The sequence below is a fragment of the Pinus tabuliformis genome, chromosome X (genome assembly GCF_031772625.1).
Source record: "Pinus tabuliformis cultivar Carrire ecotype Pingquan chromosome X, CPIR1, whole genome shotgun sequence".
Taxonomy (NCBI): Eukaryota; Viridiplantae; Streptophyta; class Pinopsida; order Pinales; family Pinaceae; genus Pinus; species Pinus tabuliformis.
In genome coordinates this window covers 48058719-48077265 of record NC_142308.1, presented here as the reverse complement: position 1 = coordinate 48077265, position 18547 = coordinate 48058719, and the positions used below count along the sequence as shown (strand labels likewise).

The following is an 18547-nucleotide window of genomic DNA, read 5'->3' as shown; positions in this document are numbered from 1 at the left end:
GTACTCGCTTGTTGATCGAGTCCCTACACCCTAGGCCTATTACATGGTTTTATTCATCATGCTAATGACATTTATATAATATTCCCGTAGGGTTGCGGAATCTGAGGACTGAAGAAGAAAATGATAAGAAGAAGAGGTAGAGTTTAAAAACTCTGGTACTATGATGATATATGATGGTACAAGTGTCCTTTGGTACATCCTTTGGCATGGAGTCTTCAGATAATCATCAAGTGCCACTCCAATGGTCAACATGACCACTTGATTCCACGTGTTGTTGAGTTGAAGACTGCTAAAGAAGTATATGATGCTCTGGTGGGATTGTACGAGAGTAACAACACTATCCAGAAAGTAACCTTGAGGAATCAACTCCTTAGTGTCATGATGATTAGTTCAGATTTTGTTGTCTCTTATCTTATGATAGTCTTTCAGTTGAGAGATGAACTTAGAGCCATTGGAGATACCATTGATGATGCAAATTTGTTATAGTGTCTCTCAATGGATTTCCTTCCTCATGGGATCCCTTTGTTCACGGAAATTCTGCACAAGATGAGCTGCCCAATTTTGATAAGATATGGACTAATTGTGTCTAGGAGGAGGCCAAATTGTTGTCCGAAAATAGCTTGTGGATACCTTAGGATGAAGAAACTCAAGCCCTTGCGGCCCATGCAAGGAAAGGAAAAGGAAGAAGAAATTTTGGAAAGTTTGATAAGAATAATATAGGTAGAAGACCAACTCTAGTTCCAGATCAGAAGAAAAAGGATATGTCAAAGGTCAAGTGCTTCAATTGTCATGATTTTGGTCACTGTGCCTCCAAGTGTCCTTAGAAGAAAAGGAAGGGAAAGTAGCATACATCAACAACCGATATTGATGATGATGATGAGCGTCCACTATGAAAGAAGTCGAAGGAATATTTCTTTTTGTGCGCTCCTACAAGCACTATTACAGATGGCAACAATGTTTGGTTGGTGGACAATGGTGCTTATAGGCACATGATTGGTTTTCAAGATTCTCTCATGAATTTGACAGAGATGGATTCAACATTACATGTGGAACTTGGGAATAAAACCAAGTATGTAGTGAAAGGTCTTGGGACAACATCCTTTCAACTGGAGTCCAGAGATTCTCTACGCATGAGAGATGTTTTATTTGTACCAGGATTGAAGAAGAACCTGCTCTCTATCTCAATGTTGAAGGATAGAGGTTATAGAGTTGCATTTGTAGATGGTAAGGTTGTTGTTTGGCTTGAGGGCTCGAGTATAGACTCAACAAAAGTGATTGGTGTTCAAGAGGAGGACTATATAGATTGATAGGACAACCAACCCAGGCATTAGTACATGACAATATCAATTTATGTGAATCCCACATAGAGATTGATAGTGAGGAGTAGGAGGCTTAGAAGGATGTAGGTACAGGTCCCTCTATTTCAGTTGATCATCCTTCAAACTATTAGGAGGAGTCAATTGAGCCAACAGGGCTAGTAGATCTACCTAGAGATGTTGTCGTGATTAGGAGAGGCCAAGATGGCTTTGTGACACCTAGCAAGATATAGAAGGACATGCAGCTCCTAGAGGTACTTTCAGGGAGAGCAGATCACCACAAAGGTACTCTAGCGATATGGCATCGATAAGCCACATCATTGATTCCGAGCCTTCCAGTTATGAGAAAGCAGTAGGCCAAAAGGTTTGGAAGGATGCCATGATGGAAGAGCATTAGTCCATCATGAAAAATGATGTGTGGGAGATAGTGCCAAGACCTAAGGGGTAGTCGGTAGTGACATCCTAGTGGATCTATAAGATCGAGCATGTAGCAGATGGCAGCATCGAGAAGTACAAAGCAAGGTTCGTGGCTAGAGGGTTCTCCCAAAAAGAGGGAGTGGACTATGATGAGACATTTGCTCTAGTTTCTAGGTACACTTCTATCAGGACTATTATTTCTATTGCTTTGGTTATGGGTTGGAAGATACATCAAATGGATGTAAAGATTGTGTTCCTCGATAGTGTAACTGAGGAGGAAGTGTACATGGAGCAACTTCAGGGCTTTGAGGTACATGGGAAGGAGTCCCATGTCTACAGATTGAAGAAGGCTTTGTACGAACTCAAGCAGGCACCTAAGGCTTGGTATTCTAGGATTAATGGATACTTGATGAGTTTGGGCTTCACCAAGAGTGATGCAGAATTTGACCTTTAGTTCATGGTTGTGATGGTGATCCTTTCATCTTGGTGTTGTATGTCGATGGTTTGTTCCTTACTAGGGCAGAGAGACTCATTGTCGGTGTAAGAGGGAGTTGGCCTTGGAGTTCGAGATGAAGGATCTTGACATGATGCATTATTTCTTAGGATTGGAGGTGTGGTATAGATCAGATGAGATCTTCCTTGGACAGGGGAAGTACACTGTTCATATTTTGAGGAGATTCGACATGATGGACTGCAAGTTCATGGCTACACGTATAACGACAAATTTGATTTCACTAGGAGAGATTGATACATTTACCTATGGAGCCATGCTGATTTGGCTAGGGGTAAATGGCCCATTATACTCACATTGCCTGCTCCGGGATGGAGTGATCTATATCTATAGACATGCATATGAGGAGACACTACATTAACATAGCAAGCTCACGAAATTTTCTAGTAGAGGAGAAATTTCAGCTAAGGACAAATATGTTTTCAACTAAGCAAAATACCTCCCTCGCGAAGAGGGAGTGTTGATTTTAGTGTAGTATTGGGAGTATTCCTGAATGCCTAAAGGGTCTTCATGTCAACACTAGATGCATCATGTAAATTTTTATAAGACAAGTCGGCCCAAAAGAAGTCAGGTTGGCTAGCCAGTGAAGGGACATGTCCCTTAGGTTGTCACAATCCTGGACATGTATAAATAAGACGTTATGATGTCTCATTTCAAGACCAAGTAGGAGCAAGTTCTTCTCTCTCTTCATCATCGAGTTCAACCAGCATTCTTGAGGCTGCACGTGTGAGAAATCAATTGAGTTTAACTACAACTAATTGATCAAAGTTGACCGAGCTTGACCGCAGAGGTTTGACTAGATTTTACCACAGGGTGTTGACCAAATATGACCATAAGTTTGACTACAAGTTGCTGATCGCAAGGTCGAAGTTGATTGCAGGCCAAAATTTGACCAGAGTTGACTTTTGATTGGTTTTTACTAGCTATTTAATTTGACTAGGTTTGACTAGTATTTTGACTTGTATATTGGCACAAATTTGTAGACAAATTGTTGATTTGTAAACCTTGGTGAAGAATAATTTCCCCTAAGAAACATTGTTGTGTTCTCTCCCAAGGATAGGTTCCCAATGGTAAATTTATTATCTCTATTGTGCATGGTCGTCTTTCTATGATCATAATTGTTTCTGCTACATTCATTGTTGAGGGTTTTCCGAGTGTAATTATTCAATGATAGCAATGGCATAAAATACTTTGTGAAAAATAATTAGGAGGTAATTATTTGGCAAAAAATTGTATTCTACTACACTTGTCATAGAATTTCAACAAGTTGTTGTCACAAGATCTAGCATTCCTTGTGAGGGGACTCACAAGGCGAAGGCTAGAGCTTGTAGCAACAATTAGAAAGGGTTGTCAATGTCACTTAAAAAACCTTCCTTTTGTTGTTTAGTGGAGTTTCACTGCAAGGGAGGCTTCCTTGTAGTCACCTATAAGGACATTCTAATTAGAGCTCTCCGGATGATATAAATAGACGATGGAAAGATCCTTCATGATGGAATAGGCTTAAATCTTCTCTATAAAGGAGCAAGTATACTAACCCTTGACTAGGCAAGAACCACTACAAACTGGGGCTTATTGTGTTTAAATGGTTTATATAGGCAAGCCTAAATTTTTCATCTACAAACATCCATCCAAAATTACCGTACAAGCAATTCGGCATTAGAAATGCACTAGTAGCTTGCCTTGAAAATATTATAAGAGAATAAAGAAGGTTAAATATTTAGGTTTTAATGATTTTTTATCAACACAAACTTGGCCAGTGCCTATTCTAACTTGGGAAAATGGAGTTTTAGGGAAAATTCTCAAAGGAAGATGAAAAGCATTTGAACGATGGAAAAACAATTTTCCACTTGTAAAAGCCCAACTATCTTTTTTGTGAGGGGAGAAAATTAATATAGAAGATGCACCCTAGGAGTTCTTTTATAAGTTTCATGGAAGAATAATTTTAACATGTAAAAATTTACCAAGGTCTCCAATAGATAATAAGAATTTAGTCATGGAACATTTAGAAATCCTAGAAATAATTCATTCACATGCAAAATATGAAAAAATCAGCGATAAATTTACAATTTTTTCCAGGAATAGCATTCTTTCAATCCCAAAAAAAACATCTCCAAAGCAAAATTCAATCTCCAATTGTAAGGTGCTTCACAAAAATCACATTTTAACCAAGTTCACAAGGCAGTTTGCACTCTGTTTAAGGAGGCCAAATTCACATGTGTGATGATGAACAAGTGAAGTGGAGGGATCCTCTATATATATGAGTTTTATCACTTCACTTTTTACAAAAGTATTATCCGACAAGCCCTAAAACAAGTTTGACTTTGAGTATTTGACAAGACAAAGAGTTACAAGCCAACCCCATAGCTCAAATCAACAAAATAATGCCACAAAAGCCCACACGTGTGGGTCAATATCCTCCAATGGCATGATATCATGTCCTTTTTGGACCATAAATGCTACAAAAAGGCATGGGATGGGCTAATGAGATGTCTTATCATCATAATCAACTCCAAGTCTTGAGGGGAGAGCTTAACAAGTGCCTCAAACTACCTCCATGTCCAAAAACCATGTTCTTGGTGCCTTACATCACCCTCTCAAGGGCTAGATGTGTGACGTGGCGCTCTCTCTCTCTCCGGTGTTGGTGCTCCAAGTGTGAGTACAAGTCCTCCCTTGTAATTCTAAGGATGACCATCATCAACTAGACTCTACATCAAGCAATGTCCATCAAATAATGTCAACACCAACCTAGGAGCTTCCTAGGTTTGTTGGGTACATCATGTAAGTACAACACCAGGAAAGGTGAGCTCAACATTTCAAGATTGGGGGTTCTCTTGAGTGTCAATCTTCCTCTGAAATCATCAAAGCGCCCAATGCTCTGCTCTAGAGGGGCAATTCTACATCTGCAAGGTCATCACTTACTCTCTGGTGTTGAATTTTAGGGATCTTCTTAACTGATAATTACTTCATATGATTTCTTAAGTTAATCTTTTCTTGCATTCTTATTTATCATAAAGCAATTACACAATATATTTCAACACTACAAACAAAATTCCAATAGGATCATAAGGAGACAACCAAACAAGAGACACAAGCATTTTATCTTGGGAAAAACCACATGGGGGAAAAACCCAACTACCTTTTCCTTAGAGAAATTCTTTAGTTCAACAAGAGATGCATCCAAGTCAAATTGACTAGTAATATAGCCCTGATCACACCTGGTCAAACTATCCTTTAGATAAGTCAAACTGATATAGAATGAGCTCTACTTGGTCTAATCTGCTAGGGCAGAATTTAAGCCTTTTACTGTGCCCAAGAATCTCAGACCTACTGTCCAGAAGTGCCCAAAAAACATTACCTCAGATCTTTCCATACTCTACCTCAAATTCGTCGAATACTTTGCCTCATGTTCATCCAATACTCTGCCTCACACGATCCTATTTCTCTTTGTATAGAAGATGATTGAGTTGCCTTTTGGAGGAGGTCGAAGCCTTTATTTATACTTGGCTTGGAGGCCGAATGGGTGTGACTAAAGGGGTAGGACGACTTGACTTCTTGGAGGGCCGACTTTATGTTTTGGGGCCAAAACTTCAATATTATAAATTCAAAATTTCCTCCAACATGAAGAACATGCCTTATATTAATCATTTCAGGGGCTAACAATAAAATGACATGAAGAACATGTCCTACATTTTTCATTATATATCAAGGGCAAAAATATTAATTATGAAGACCGGCCATAGCTACAATATTTAACATCTGGAAGGTGCAAAATGGCATGGGCATGTAGTGTAGTGGAATGTTGTGATGTTCCCTAAAAGGTCTTGTAGCTATGTGAAGAACCACTTGGCAAAACCATCTCAAGATCAAGTGAAAGCCACCAATCATTAGGGACAATGACCATAGATGCATCATAGTGGACCATACTTAATTGTTAAGGGCATAATAACACTTCAAACTGAGATCACCTTCAAATATCTAACTAGACCAAGTCTCGTAAAAATGTTCCTTGTTACCCACCAAAAGTGGGTACCCCTAGGAGAGTTTTTCTCCTATTCATCTTCTTCCAGCCGACAGCCAACAACCCCTGACAGCCACCTTGTAGCCGATGTGATGTGCCACTTTATCTCCACCACCTGCATCAGTTGTATGTTTCCTCACCCATTTGTCAAGAGCACATGTTAGAAGGTGGGCAATCCGACCCAAAAGGTATGTTTTTCATTGTGTAATTGATTGTTTATGCTTGTTTTTCATTTTGGCATATTGGTATGGATTATTGGATGACTTGGAAGAAGGGTGGGTTTGGACTGTTGTTTTGTTCCCTCACCTTAAATGGGGGTTAATCTTCAACCCTAGTCCAGTTGGATCTCCCCTATTGGCCTTTACCTTCATGAAGTGCACTACTTGGGAAACCCTGATTTTTGTAGTGTGCTCCCATTTTCTCATTACATATTTATCACTTCCCTCCACACATTACGAGCCCTATTCACTATTTCCCTTCTCCAGGTCCACAAGGCGATGGCACACCTCCTCTCCTTGTCCACAAATTTGGGTTGGGCCTGGAGACGTACCCCAAAGGTTGATTCAACTAAAAGAATATTAAAAGCATACCATGGCCACAAGCAAGAAACAAAAGAAAAGAAAATCATAAAATGCAAAAGATGGTCGGGACATTAAATAAAGCACATGGGCAAAAGCCAAGCATGAGCTCTACCCCTTATCATTATGCCCATCACCTTGGTTCCTAGGGCCAATGGTTGCCCCATCACATCATAAAAGGAACCCATGCACGTCCCAACCCCTGGTGGGTGATGAATTTCCCCACCTTTAAGGGGGTAATAACTGTTATGCATCATTCACAACGTGCTTTCGTTTCCTAGAGCTTCGAGCAACAATACAAAGAAAAATCCAGAAAAAGAAAAATGTGAATAAAAAAGGGTGGCAAAAGAAAGGTTGGGTTAACTCATGCAACCACGATTGGTCCCTTCTCAAATCTGTACACCCAATATTTGGAGTTCCTCATTATTGCTACCCCTTTGCCCATGGCATTTAGCCCTAAGACCCTTTCATCCCCATTCTGTACCCTCATTATTCATATACCACCTATTGATTGAAGGATGTACCAGGGATATTTCTTTCCCCTTGGGGGTTGGGAACACCTAATAGGGTCGTCTATTAGTCACTCCTACCTAGGGAGGTAACACTATTACGTGATCAAAGCCCCCAAATTAGGAAGAAAAGCCCTGTATGAAGTCTCAATTTGCCCCTGATTAACAGGCTTGGTTCACTTAGATGCACTAATGATTAATTGTACCTAATGGTGAAGATGTTGCATTCGACATTGTGTGTGATTGATAGGTGGTTTTCATCATGGGTTGGGCAACTTAAGTAGGGCCCAAGTCCACTAGAGGAGAATTATGACACACTACAGGTGAAGCGTTGAGAGCCATGGGACTCCAGTCACTTGCAAAGCATCACTCCATTCCATGGGCACCTTCAATACCCCAATAGTTTGTGATTTGCCCCACATTATTCATGAGATGATGCACTTGGACCTGTTGACCTTGTTGCCTACACATACATACAGTTAGTGAGAAAAACCTTTAACCCCACAAGGTGCGGTTGGTGGCAAGGAACCTAGAGAAGGGGTTGTCACCTATTCCCAACTCTCTTCGTTTAAACTATCTCCTAGTTTAGCTATGGGGGGTGGTCCCTAAAGGAAAACTAAGTTAAAGATTTGAGTTTTCTAGGAGAGTTGTTAGAGTTAAATAGATTACTTCTTAAGATTTATAAGCAAAAAGTGATATGAGCAATAATCATCAATACATAAAATAAGCATAAATCATATGAAAACTAGTGTCTTCAAAGTATTGATCTTTAAAATGAAATTGTATTTTCTTAAATGAAGTGAAATGCTTTCAAATGGAAAGCGAAAGTAATCCTGAAAAGTGAAACAAGCAATTGTTAGCACAAGAAACCTTTACATTATTCACCCATTTGCCCAAGTCAAAATTTAATTCTGAAGTAGGAGGAGAAAAATTTCTTTGATTATTCCAGTTTTGAATATCCCTTCTCTGATAAGTCACTCCTTTCTGTTTTTCCATAGCAAGAATGTGTCCAGATGTAGAGTTTTCCCCAAAAATCTTAGTGACTTTGTCAAAATTTGCAATCATGTTTTCAACCCCAAGATTATTAGGCCTATGGTCAATCTCTTGATTTCTTTCAATGGTATATACTTGATCTTCCATGGAGAACATATTGATTTGACCACTTGTTCCTACATGTTCATCTCCTAACATGCCACTTTTCATGATTCTTTTCACATATGGGCATGTGGCCTCCTCATGAAACTCATCATATGGCCTACAAAAAGGGGGAATTTGATCTACCATGTTGATGGATTCCAATGGATTTGGAGGCCTATAATCTTGGGGAGGGCCTTTATTCTATTGCCATCTATCATTTTGCCTAGGTTGGAATCTTTGCACTTTTGATCTTTCCATGGCCACCAACCTATTTTGCATGGCTTTCATTTCTTTAGTGTGATTTGCTTCCATGCTATTGATGAGTTGAGTTAATTCTTTGGAATCATTAGATTTTGATGGCCCTTTATTGAAACCATGAATTTGAGATTGTCCTTATTGCTTTCTAGCCCTTTCCATCTTCAAGGCCTCAGTTTGAGCTATACCCAAAGTTGCAGGCTCTTTCCTCCTCAACTCATAAGCAGTGTTAGCACAAAAAGCCTCCAAATATGAGCATAAAAGAAATTCATCAAGAGGTTTAACAATAGTAGGCATGCTTTTTACCAATTCATTGAATCTCTTGTTAAACTCCTCTATGGTTTCATTCTCATTTTTGTTCATGTTGCTAATGGCACTGATCAAGTGACTATTTTCTCTCTCCTCTCCAAATTTTCCTATGAAAGCAGTAATGATTGCTTGTAAAGAGTCATTAGAATTAGCAGGTTGATCAGTGAACCAATCAAGAGCATCCTCTTCCAAAGAGAGAACAAAAAGTCTCATCTTAACATCCTCATAGTCAGCAGCGTTACACCACTTAAAAATGCAAACATTAAAGTTCTTTACATGTTACCTTGAAAAGAAGACAACCTTTCAATAGCCTTATCAAGGATATTGTGAGATTAGCCATTTATGTCAGTAAAATTACAAGGAGCAAAAGGATCATTCATGATGTTAGGCTCTACTTGTTCTTGAAAAAGAAAATGAATATAAGAAATAGCCTCTTGCCCAAGACTAGCAAGACTTCTACTATGAAATAGTCTATTTAACCTCTCTCTAAAAAGCCTTTCATGCTCAAGAGTGGGGCTAACTAGACCACTTGAATTTCTCCTAGTAGAAACTCTTGCAAAATTTGAATTTACTGGAGTCGCCACTCGAGCAAGACTCTAATCCTAAAGTTCAATATGTTAAACCAAAAGCTAGTTGATTTCCTAGGCACAAGAAAGCTTGTCCCCAGAAACAACGCCAAAAGATGTTGACCTTGCCGCCTACACCTACCTACAATTAGTGAGAAAATCCTTTAACCCCACAAGGTGCGTTGGTGGCAAGGAACCTAGAGAAGGGGTTATCACCTATTCTCAATTCTCTTTGTTTAAGCTATCTCCTAGGTTAGCTATGGTGGGTGGTCCCTAAAGGAAATCTAAGTTAAAGATGTGAGTTTTCTAGGAGAGTTGTTAGAGTTAAATAGGTTACTTAAGATTTATAAGCAAAAATGTGAAAATTCCTACTCATAAGGAACCCCTACTACAACAAAAACTGAATTTACTTCTCCTACTTGATTTTAATATACATTATCAAGTTATTTTCTGAATACTGAAGTAAATTACTTCTGCAACCTACACTACTTTAAATTTGATTACATGAAACAAAAACTGAGCAAAGAACAAGATACATAGGACAGTTATTTTTGGACATAATAGTCCCTGGAAAAACCCAGTGCGTGGAAATCGGTGCAGCAACTCTGAGGGTTTTCTATTATTAAGCAATAATTCTGAATACAATGTTGGATGCCCTCCCAACATTCCAGTGAGAGAGAGAATATAAAGGCAGAAAACTGAGTGAGTTTTACCTCACTTCACCCGACAGATTCCAACTGATCTGGCAGCAAAGTGGCTGACCCTGGCTATCTCTGCACTAGCACTGTGTAGGCCCTACACCATCCTTATAGGGTCTAGGACAGCTCTGCAGTGTCTCTTCTTCCTTCTACGTCAACCTTCCTCGTTGTTTCAGCAGTTCCGGCTTTCTGCGTGATGGCAGCTTCTGCTTCTGCACTAGCCCTTCTAGCTCTGCGTCAGACCTGCGTGGGCCCAGATTGGCCCAGCGTCAATCCTTCTAGCTGCTGCACTGCCTTCACTAGTGTCTCTCCGCTTCTCTACCCAGTATTCCCAAACTATGCCTGCCTCTCTGGTGCAGAATGATCACTCAGTTCGAATTCTATACTTCCATCAGCTTCATGCTTGATCTTATAGATCCATTTGTAAGTAACCACAGATTTGTCTTCAGGCCTAATTACGATCTCCCAGACCCTATTCTTCATTATAGATTGATACCCTTCATTCATGGCATCCTTACATTCTCGATGTTCTACAACCTCTTCAAGGGTGGATGGTTCTGCTTCTATTAATTTTGTCATGTATGCAACATACCCAGAATATTTCTTAGGCCTTGTACTTTCTCTAAATGATCCTTGTGCTGCCCCATGACCTTCTGCATCAAGTAGTGTGGATTTCAACCAATTAGGTATTTTCCTTGTTTTTGGAATGATCACCAGTTGAACAAGTTCACTTGGCCCTTCTTCATGGTGTGATCTTTCTCCTTCCTTGTCAACTTCCTCCTCAAATATCGGAAGTTTTTCATCATCAGAATCTATGAAAATTTCTTTTGACTTCTTGAATGCTATACTCTCATCAAATATGACATCGCGACTAACTTCAAGTGATGTCCATCTTTCATATAGATTCTATAGGCCTTTGATGAGTTACTATACCCAACAAATATTCCCTTCATACCGCAAGGATCCAGCGTATTTCTTTTGTCCTTTGGTATATGAATATACACAGGACACCCAAAGATTCGGAGGTGATCTAAAGATGGCTTCTTCCCAGTGAACAGTTCTCCGGAAGTCTTGTTATCTAGAGATCTATGAGGACATCGATTTTGAATGTAGACTGCTATCTTTGTTGCCTCTCCCCACGAAAACTTAGTTAGATCTTGATTGTGTAACATTGCTTTTACATTTTCTTCAATGGATTTGTTCTTTCTTTCGGCGACTCCATTTTGTTCGGGATTGTATGGGACTATCATCTCCCTCTTAATCCCAAACTCCTTACAGAATGCTATAATCTCTTTACATGTATATTCTCCTCCATTATCAGATCTCCGTATCTTGATTCTTCTTTCTGTAAGGTTCTCCACTTCAGTGTTGAATTCTTGAAATTTTGTAAATACTTCATCCTTGGCTTTCATTAAGTAAACCCAGGTTTTTCTTGAATGATCTTCTATGAATGTGACATAGTATTGATGGCCTCCAAGAGATTTTGGAGTCATAGGGCCACACACATCAGAGTGAATGAGATCCAAGATTTCTTTTGATCGCGAAGCTCTGCTTCCAAATGGTCTCTTGGTATTCTTTCCCAATGCACATCCCTTGCAAACACCTTCATGATCCTCCTTTAAATTCGATACTCCATCTACTATGGAACTTAAAGTTGGAAGTATTTTGAAATGTAGATGACAAAATCTTCGATGCCAAAGTTCACATGGACTAATCTCAGTGTGAACTAGGGCTTGGTTTACGGGAGATATTAATCTGTAAAGCGTTCCTTCTCTAATACCAATAACGTTTGCTTGATCTATTCTATGCTTGAGTCTTTTCCCCAAACAACTACTTTTCCATCAATGAAGGCTACTCTATCTCCTTTGTCTTCTAAACTTGAAATATAAAGTAAATTTTTGTGCAAACTTGGAACAAATAGAATGTTGTTGAGGTCCATCTTCGAGTTTTATGGAAGTTGATCCAATGCCCTTCACAGGATAGCTCTTGTTGTCTCCAAGTTCCACAGAGTAAGCGGATTTTCCTTTTGATAAGGTCTTCAATCAATGGGAGTGGCCAATCATGTGCCTTGATGCACCACTATCAATTACCCAGATGTCTTTGTCTTGGAATGTACCAGAGAGAGCCAAACATCAATACATCAAACAACTACCAAAACAGTAAGAGCATTGACACAGTATATACGCTGCAAGCCAGGGCCAAAACCCCTCCTCTTGAGGGGAAAACCCATAAATCTCTTCTTATCTTTCAGATCTTTGAATTGATGAATACCATGACCTAGACTCAGACAAATACCGTCCAAGATCAAGTCTACCATGACTTCCTGCTGCAATATCTACGACCTCCCAATAGATCCGAAATTCTGCTGCCCAACCACTGCTACAACTGTTATGGCTTCTCTAGGAGACTTTGGTCTCCCTCTAATAGCCTTCCTCTTGACTTCACTTGCCTTGACTTGAGTCCTAGGGCTAGTAGGATGCCCCAAGAGACCTTCACTTGCATTCCCTTCTCTTTTTGCTTCCAAAATCGAACCCCAGAAGATCCAGCGCAGAAACCCTAACTTCGATCTTCCCAGAAGAATAGATAAGCCCATAAATACTTCGACTTCTTTTACTCCCTCTTCTTCGCACATCCTTCTTCTTCTTCTTCTTCTTCTTCTTCTGCTTCTTCGCATAAGAGATGAGTGAGTGTGTGTTCCAAATGGAGGACGAATTCTTCTTATATATAGGCTACCTCAAGGATGGACGTGGCTCTTCATGTAGGCCGACTTGATCTTGGAGGTATTTGACATTTTCAAGACAAAATAATTTTTTCTTTACAAATTACAATGTTCCCATAGGGTCTCCCATATATGATAATGACTCTTCTACCGAGGACAAATTCTAGAAACACTCAATGGGTGCTTGACCTATAAAATAAAAGAACTTGAGCACGAAACCCATGCTCCAGTAATAATAATAATTTCTTTTCCATTTTATATTTACGAGAATACATTCCATACTTATGAAGACTGAACCTAGTTACACATTTTTCAACAGTTGGATGACACAAATGTCTCGTCCATGGCTCAACCAACCAATGGTGTATCGTTGGGGATGTGGCACTGTAAGCAACTTCGATCTCTTGATGACATCAGGTGATATCGGGATCTTTTAGGGTGGGGCCCCCTTCACCCACATCTATTAGTGGGAGAGGCACTCCCCCTCTTCAAGCTCCTCTGGCTCTTCTGACAGCATTGGATTTTGCATCAATGATCCACTTTTATTTATCTTGATCTGAATAAGAATCAAATCCAAAGTCTATTTTTTTTTATTAAGCTCCACCAACAATGATTGTTTCGAACAACATTCATTAGTGTTGTGTCAGGGACTTTTGTTGAACTCACACCACTTTACAATGTCCTTTTTTGACTTCCCATTATCCTTCTTCGCCTATGACTTGTGCTAGTTGTCTTGAAGTTGGCTCTCCTTGCTTTGTCCCTTGTTTTGTGAGTTAGGGCCACTTTTTCCAGGCTTCTACTGCGGCAAATTTGTAGACCCGAACTTGATTTTGACAGCATATCAATAAGCAGCTCCTAATGAGAAGATCTCCAGGAAATCCATCTCTATTTGGATGTACCTGTGTAAGCCACTACGATACTTCAAGACTAAGTGTGGCTTGAAGTCTTTGATACCCAACTTTGAGCGTAAATTATGGAAATTATTGGTGTACTGTGGCACCATTTGGTCTATCTCCTGTTGCAGAGTTGCCCATCTTGTGTATTGGTCATCATAGTTCCCTAAAGGGTAGAATTCCTCCTTAAGAGAATCAACAAAAGTGGCCCATTTTGTCCATACATTGAACATCACAAATTCATCACTATGTCTCTCCCAATAACCTTCCCACTAGTGTTTGACATGGTGAACAACTTTCAGTAGCACGAAATTCATCTTCTCATTGTTGGAAAAACTTTGGACAGAGTGATAGCCCTCTAACAGATTTAACCATTTCTTCGAAGCATCTGCATCTATTTAGCCTTCGAATAAGGGGATATCAAAGTTAACTTGTAGCTTGAAGGGTGTCGCACATCCAAAATTATCGTTTGTTGAAGGTGCCTCAGTCGCTATTGGCAGTTGTTGAAGGATCTGGGCAAAATTGTCCATCATCTCATTCTTCTATTACACGAGTGCTTCCTCGAGCAAAAACTTGATAGGATCTCCTGCTTTGTTATCTCTCTTTTCTTTGTCCATGGGAGGCCGCTTGGGTTTGTGAGAGCAATCATTCCCAAATGAAACTTGCTTGAGATCCAACTCTTTGTACGCTAACCTCGTCAGAGACATGCATTGAGAAACAACGAACAAATTGCTCGATGCCACTGATCTAGGGTTTACAAGGAATGAAATGAAATGCAAGAAAGTAAATGGAACTCACACAAAGAAATATCGCATAGATTACAATAATGTGGTTGAAGCTCAACTTTTATTAATAAACGAAATAACATAATATTGTAGAACACAAACTGGCTAGAATGGTGGTAGCTATCTCTGAACAAAGAAGGATGATGGCTACATGTATTCACAAAGGCTATCACAAGAGGCCGACATAATGGCCTTCAACATAAAGAAAGAACCTTGGAGGTTTAAAAACCTAACCCTAGAAGATGAAATGCCAAAGGGCTTGTAGGCCCTGATGGGTTAGTTGGTACGTCAACTTACCAGGGTCATAACTTTTGCATATGATCTCAATTTGGTGCACTTAGTACCCTGTTGGAAAGGTTTAGCCGAGAATTACACATTTCAACTAAGGCCTAGCCCAAACCCTATGGCTATCGCTTGGGACCTTTCCACGTCAAAAAAACATCTTTTAGGGCCCCAAAACGGCCATGGAAATTGAGGACCCAAAAAACTGTAGAAAAATTGCCAATATGGAGAATTGTGCCTTGGGCAAGTGGGATAGGTGGGTGGCCACCAATATCCACCTGAATCAAGAAGATGCCTATGATAAGAGTAAATTGGACCACCTCCATCAATGGCAACTATATGTAAACCAACCATGTCATGGTCAATTTATTGTAGGCAAAGAACATCCTGTCATCTGTCATGTTGTATTGACACCTGTAAGAACTATGATATTTCCCAACATGAGTAACAGGAAATATGAAGGCCAGGATCTCCGTCAGAATGATGTGCAAAGCTCGAGGAAGTAGCAGGGAATCAATAAATATTACGTTAGGATATATAGCTTTGTGCCTTTTAGTATAATTTAATGATGGCTTCTCTTGAGTACTCACCAGCTACATTACAAGTGGTATTATGGTGGTTCTTTCCGTTGCCTGTGGCCAAACTCTCACCTTTGACAGTAAAAATACCTTTCACCAGTGGGCATTTCACCTTTGCACATGTTTCTCCACCCACTGTTCAGTTTTTGTTGTGCAGTCTCTGCCCTTTTCCACACACTTTGCTTCAAATAGTTCCACCCATGTACACATGCTTTACCAATACTGGAAAATACCAGAAAAGACTAAAAGAGAAGCGAGTTGGATGGTATACATTTCTTACATCAATTAGGAATATAGTTCCAGACAAAGAAACACATAAAAAGGTGTCAAATTCACGCATCTACAGGAAGAAATCAGGGAGCTTCCAAACACTGTCAAAGTATCTTGGTAACTGATAGAACATAACAAGAAGAAATGTCATATACCCTCTCAAAATTGCTGTTAAGATTTGCTTCATTTTGGAAAATTGCTGTGAAACTGAGAAGCTGCATATATATATATATATGATAGAAAAAGCAATATTGCATTTTGTAAGTGTACAGGACACATCTGAAGCTCTCCAAGGAGAGTCTTTTAAAGACAATAATCCTAATAGTACACAAACTAATAATAAAGAAGAAAGAAAAATAATAACATTACGCCTAAAGTGGGAAGAAGCAGACCACTAGAGGGAAGTAGTGACTGTTGGGACAATATCGCGTTGAACAGAATGATGCCTCTGATCAGTTGAATTTTTCATCTGAAGCAGTGTTTTCCTGAAAGATATCACCACCTCTTCCAATAGCACCTGCGGATGCCACCTCTGCCTTTGAATCATAATAAATAAACAGTGCCATTTGTGAAAGGGAATGGTTGGAATGCATTACTGTGTGCCCATCTCAGTCCAAAAAATTGCAGGCAATCAAATGTAGCCCCTCTAAAAAACCATTGGGATCGGCTCACACTGTGATGACCTAATGCATCACAAATATTTAATTAAATCAAAACAGGAGTTTCAATCACATAAACATCAATCATTATTCAAATACAAAATTGTATGTTGATATACGTCTATTTGCACTCTGCGCATTTATTTCTGCGCTTGATGTGCAAAATACTGGGGGTTTATGAACTATGTAGTTCATAAGAGTCTCACTTGACTTGTTTCTGGTAACATAGTTGCTTGTAAATCTATACGGGCCCACTGAGCTACAATGGCTATTCAAGGACCATAATTTTAATCCCAACTCAATTTCTCTTCATTGTCAAAATTCCTTAAGCAAATCTCTCATTGTCAATATAGTGAGTATGTCTTCTCCAGCAAATCCATCATCATGATATCTTATCCTCTGGCAATCTCTCACTGTTTACATTGTTTCAAATATCTTCTTCTCTAGCAAATGTCTTCTCGGGAGTTTCAGTTTCTCCAGCAAATCTATCATCATGCATATCATCTTCAGAAAATCTGTCATCGACACATTATCTTTGGGAATTAGATCTCACTTCATGTCTGCAATGAATCCATCTGTAGATGCGGGATATCTATACAAGCTGAAGCAAATGAAAAGTGATAAGAAGAAAATATAATTTTAGCAAACTATACATTACTTTGGTAATGGGATAAATCATAGTTGGAACCGCAATCTGTACGTAAGATCACTTTAATATGAATATTTATGTTCATACGATCTCGAGGAGATGGAAATAACACCCTGTGCTTTGAGATTTTTTACTTTCAAAACACAATTAGTTAAAAATTTGAACAAAATGTCAGTAAAGACGCTAAAGTTATACTAGAAAGGAGTGCAGGGCTTTTTGTTTGAAAGCCTGCAAAGCAAATATTCAAAACCTTAAAATATTTGATATTTTTATGGGAGCATGAATAATAGGATAATTTAACAGGGCATGCCAATAAACATGCAATTCAAATCAAAACATTCAACCTGGTGCTTGCGTCGTTCACTTTATAATGCTTAATTTATGATGTTTATGGTAGCAATCTTTTTTCCTTCATACCAAGCAACCTGTTTCTGCAATGAGCATGACAATCGTAGACACGCTTATGTATTTGCATTTTCTATATGTAACAAGAATACAAAAAAGAAGAACCGGTGATTGATTTCTCTTACCTCACCGTGTTGAAGAATGACGTGTTGGTAATGTTGAAAGTACGATAAATTCCCATGAGCTGCGTGTTTCTAATCGTATAAAGCTATTGCAGTTGCCACTGTTATGTTTAGGTTCTGCAGCTTTATAGTTTTGTTCGGCTCGTTAAGTTTGCAAAATGTTGATTAATGTGTGCAGAAAAGGCTGCAGTGAAGGATACCAAGGAGATCTGTCAATGAAGAGGATGATGTCTAAGCTGTTTATTGCATGCATGCCAACCTGTGGACAAAAGGAATCTCATCGCCTGCTTGTTCTTGTCCTTGATGATAGGAGAGCTGTAGGATGACAATATTCTTATTTGAGAGCTTATTCGTGATCGTTTTTCATTTTGTAGTTCCTGTTTCTCATGGCTTGGTCTTTTATTTTTATTCTCGAATCTTTATATTAATATAAGCATCTTAGAGTTGTTTTGGCACTCCCGGCATTACTCTCTTTTCTTTTTATTGTATTGCTTGTACAGGTGCTTTCGCACCGTCAATTCTCACTTAGAGTCCCACTGGCTGAAACTGGCCATTGGTGTATATTAATATCTAAATTAAAATATTACATTATTTGGGATGGACATCCGAACTCTTTCTTGCCACTTCACATCTTGACAAAACTTCAGTGGAGAAAATGAGATTTGCTATATTGCAATTGATTGAATTTTCAGTTTTGATTCGCATTAGACTCTCTGAGCCATAACTTTAAGAGGTCTCCGTCCACAGACACATCTTTTATTATTGGAATGTTTGTGATTTAGAATGTTCAGGAATTTTCTGATATAATTTTTGAAGCAACAGTGGAATGTTCAGGTTGGTTTATGGTTCCCACTTTGTGGGTTGATTAGCC

At 39.1% G+C, this 18547-nt stretch overlaps 1 protein-coding gene across 6 annotated transcripts in view; it reads left to right on the top strand.

Moving 5' to 3' along the window:
- Positions 1–18280, top strand: part of LOC149138257 (uncharacterized) — a 190880-nt gene extending 172600 nt beyond the window's left edge. For all 6 annotated transcript variants that reach the window (XM_089446641.1, XM_089446638.1, XM_089446642.1 and 3 more), the window contains one exon: positions 17855–18280. In XM_089446641.1, coding sequence (XP_089302767.1) covers positions 17855–17895 — 41 coding nt within the window. In that variant the 3' untranslated portion in view covers positions 17896–18280. The remainder of the gene's footprint in view (positions 1–17854) is intronic.
- Positions 18281–18547: the final 267 nt, after the last annotated feature.